This window comes from Morone saxatilis, unplaced genomic scaffold, assembly GCF_004916995.1.
Source record: "Morone saxatilis isolate NCDOM2014 unplaced genomic scaffold, NCSU_SB_2.0 Contig16, whole genome shotgun sequence".
In the NCBI taxonomy this organism is placed as follows: Eukaryota; Metazoa; Chordata; class Actinopteri; family Moronidae; genus Morone; species Morone saxatilis.
This window is the reverse complement of record NW_023339718.1, coordinates 11921197-11925386: the sequence shown is the minus strand read 5'-3', so window position 1 is coordinate 11925386 and position 4190 is coordinate 11921197. Positions and strand designations below refer to the sequence as shown.

The 4190-nt window shown below is 49.3% G+C and overlaps 1 protein-coding gene across 1 annotated transcript in view; it reads right to left on the bottom strand.

The window, feature by feature from the left end:
- LOC118325981 (zinc finger SWIM domain-containing protein 6) overlaps positions 1-3955 on the bottom strand; it is a 44990-nt gene extending 41035 nt beyond the window's left edge. The window contains exon 1 of the mRNA XM_035658864.1: positions 3523-3955. Coding sequence (XP_035514757.1) covers positions 3523-3955 — 433 coding nt within the window. The remainder of the gene's footprint in view (positions 1-3522) is intronic.
- Between the last annotated feature and the right edge of the window lie 235 nt (positions 3956-4190).

The window sequence follows — 4190 nt, the reverse complement described above, 5'->3', positions numbered from 1 at the left end:
CACACACACACACACCGATTCGTCTCTGAAATAGGTGGAGCAGAGGAGGATGACATTCACACTCAAACAGGCATGACTGCCATGGACATTCAGTGATATTTTAGGAAGGGGAAACGCAAAATAATATAGGCTATCTAGTCCAACAACACCACCATGGAAAATACACCAAAATAGGCTACATGATATGCATATCTACTTTCGTTCTACTTTAATTTAAAACAGCCTTAACAAAGTGTCCACCTCATCACTCAGATTTGGGGCAGCAGCATGATAAAATGACATGTAGCTTCATGTGAAGAATTTGCCTAACAAGGAGAGCTGGATAAATAGGTTGTAGCATGTAGCTTACGCTAATGACATTGCAGAGAGCCACATATGCCAGGCATCAGTATGTCACTCCATAGGGACATGGGGCTTACGGTAACAGGATAGTAAGAGTGAGGAGGAGGTGGTGGTGGTGGTGGTGTGTGCGTGTGTGTGTGTGGTGGTGGGGGTTATGGGTTTTTTTACCTCCTGGCACAAAGCCCTGGAGGCAGACAGGGATGAGGGGTCAAAGGGAGGAGGAGCGGGACAGTGTCATAAATGAATGAGAGAAGAGGGGGTGAACTTGACCCAGACTGGAGGACTAAAACAGGAAGGAGGGTAATGAAGTGCAAACATGCTTTGTCATGCCATGTTAGAGCCATAGGATTAGAATTCTATAATTAGAGGACGGGGCACCATAATACTAGCCTTCCTTTCAGCATGATGAGCTGTCGAGTCTAAATTACACAAGGGGGCCGGAGAACAGATGCTGTGATCAGAGCAGGCAGCTCTGGAAGTTTTCTATACCGGTAAATGATGCTCAGTTACAGCACTGCACGGTCTGACTGACAAGCTAAAGAAAATTGAAACCTGGCACGTCGGCGAGATTTACTGATATTTCTGTGATCAGCTCATGACAATGTCATTTTCATGACAGACAGCGGTTGTTATGGGACTGTTCTCCGAAGCAACATGCATATTTCATTTTATTCATTTGCAGTTTTTTTGATGTATTATTACGCACAGAACCTTTTCCGTGCAGGTCGAGGTTAGGTATGTGCTCCGCTACCTGGTCAGCGGCTGACGAATTCATCACCGATTTGACAGTCGAAAGAGTGCAAGAGGGCTGAAGTTGGGTTTGTTATAACGCTGCTATAGCAGGAGGAGCGGCGGAGTGGTGGATAACACTTGCATTCATATATGAATATTTATCTCGAAGGCTGGCATTGGAACAGATGAGCTCGCATGGGAGAAAGAACAACCCATCCATCTCACTCTCTCCACTTCTCCGCGCTTAATTCTTTACTTTCATACATCCCCTTCTCTTGCAATCACCATTTCAATGCCTCTTTCCTCTTTTGCATTTTCCACCCACTTTTTCCCTCTAGGCTTCCCCTCTTTTTCTTGATATCACCCGATCTATTGCTCTTCTCCTTAAACGCCATCCCCCTATCCATTCTCTCTGCAGCACTGATGTATGGAAAGAGATGGAGGAAAAAAGGAAAAAAGCGTTTGATTAATGTCTTTGAGAAAAAGATAAATAATCACAGGAGACTGGGGGCTGGTAGTTGGCCTTAGGGGAGTAAATATGGAGAGTTTTATAGCTGCTCACTTGGGAGAGAGGGAGGAGGAGGAGGGGATGAGAGGGGGAGGAGAGGAATACGGCGACAGCAGATCCATTCAAGTATATTAGCTTTCCCCCCCCCCATACACAATAACCTCCGCATCTATTCTATTGCTCTACTGTCTTTCATCATCAACACAGAATCCCATCCCACTGACAGCACACACATAAGAAGCCACACAAAGCCACGCACGCTTGTGTGCGCACACAAACACACCCTCACAACCACCCTGCACTTTTTTTTCCAGGCCAGACCCCACTGTATGTGTTTGATGGGCCAATACATGTGGTGTGTGATGTGGCTGACAGCCCCCTCCCATGCTGCCCTGCTTTTAAGCCCTCATCCTCCAGTGGCTGCCTGTCCCCTGGAGTAGATTGCATCTTTTATTTATCATTTTCTCTTCCTTGGCTTTATCTACCCCAGCTAGAAAAAATTCTGGGGCGAAAATTGCAATCAGCATAACATGCCCTCCTCCTGCTGTGTATTCGCCTGTCATCCTCCACTCTCTATGAGCATGCAGGATGAGACTGACAGCCCGTGCAGACGAAGACACACACATGCACACACTGATGCATGCACAACCCCCCCTCTGTGTTTATCAAACCCCCACACATACTCTTCTCTCTCTCTTTCACACACGCACAAAAACACACGCGTGGCCAAAGAGAATGACCCTGTTACTCTCTTTGTCACTATTTCTTACTATTTTCCAGTAAGAAGTGCGCACACACACACATATCTTCTCACTGACGCCTTAAACTATTTTACCCTGTGCTGTTTCGCTTCCTAAAGCCCCAAAAGAGTGAGCACATAAATGAGTCTAATGCTGGGGAATCTGGTAAACAGGCCAGAGAGGGAGGGAGAGCTGCCTGCCTGTCTGCCTGCTCCATGGCTACTATTGTGCACTGCACATTCTCTGAGCCCACAAGAGCTGAAGCCATCTCCACACAGATTCTTTGGAGGGGATAGTAAGCCAAGAAGTGAGGGAGAGAGAGGGAGCAAGGGAGAGAGAGATAGAGAGGGTGAGGGAGGGCGGAGGAAGAAGATCATGCATAAAATCTTGTTTGCAGAATGCATTAAGATTCAGATGAACTGGGGGGGTTAATGGGATTAGAATCCTGAACCGTTTCCAAGGGTGGGGAGTCGGATTGACAGCTGAGTCTATTGCACTGACGATTGCAGTGAAATATTGTGGCTCTGGCAAAGGCAGCCAGCCAGCCAGCCAGGCAGGCAGGGGGTTGCTGAGCCTAAAGCACCTCTGTTTACTCCGAGCTTAACCACAAATAATGCAGCAGAGAGGGGGGGAAAAAATGCATCGTTGCCTCTACCAGCTGCATATAGCCTGGGCTTTAACTGAATGTTGGGCAGGCAGCAGAAAAAGCTTCAGCCTGTCTCACAAAGGTGTTTGGCAAACAAAATAGAAGCACTGTGGCTTTAAATCGCCGTCCCTCCCACCCTTTCTAAATATCGTCTATTTAGCCAGCGGTGAAAAGATATAGGGGGCTTTTGTCTGCGTACCCATTGGTGGGGGCATGGAGAGCTGGAAAGACATAAAAATAGGAACAAAGTGCTAAGCTTCCAATTGGGTTGGCTCTGGGCGATTCAATGCGCGCAGCTCAGTGGGCAAAAACAAGGAGAAGTGGGCTACTATTACGGGCTTATCCGAAAACAGGCTATTCTCACACAGCTATAGGGGAGACGAGTGTGGAAATACCCTGCATTGTTTATAATACACAAGGCTATGGCAGGCACACAACACAAGCCCTTTAAAAGTCTGGCCCGGTTCCACAGAACAAGGCACACGGTGCGAGTTTGGTGTTTGGTTTAGTACAGGCTGTTTTCCTGCATTGTTGTAACGTTATAGTCCACTCACCGACTTGCAATACGTTGTCCACCCAGCCACCCTCCAGCAGAGTGACACCCCGTAGGAAAGGCAGCTGGGTCTCGTCATTATTGTCCCCGCTAGTTCCACTTTCCTCTCCTCCGGCGTTGAAAGAGGAATACATACAGATCTCCTTCTCGCTTCTCGGGAATGACCAGTATACGATCCTCCGCTGGACGGGCTCCGGGATCCTCTCGAACCGCTCCTCCACCCTCTGAAACGGCCACTTCTCCGCGACTCTGCGCGCCGCGATGTCGAGCAACGACTCGGGGTTGTGCGTTTTTCCATTCCCCGACCCTCCCGGAGCGGACCCTGCGCCGCCACACAGAACTCCTCCAGCCCGCTGCCCCTGCCTGCACGCCGGGTTGTAGCCGGGCCTGCAGCAGAGCCGCTTGGCTGGGGGCTGCTGGACTCGCTCGGCCATGATCGCACCGCTTCCAACCTGAAGCGCAGTTCCTCTCCGATCATATAAACGGGATAAGGAAGAGAAAAGGGCAATCTCGCACCGATTGTTTGCCGTACATGGAGAGACTGCCCTTATTTGGAATGGGAGGCGGCGCCTGCGAGTTCCGTGAAGTCCTTTGTGTTGTCAAAGTAACCGGGATGGGCGGGGTCCTGGAGCGCTGCCAGCGCACGAGTGGCGCTATAAAAGGAACTGG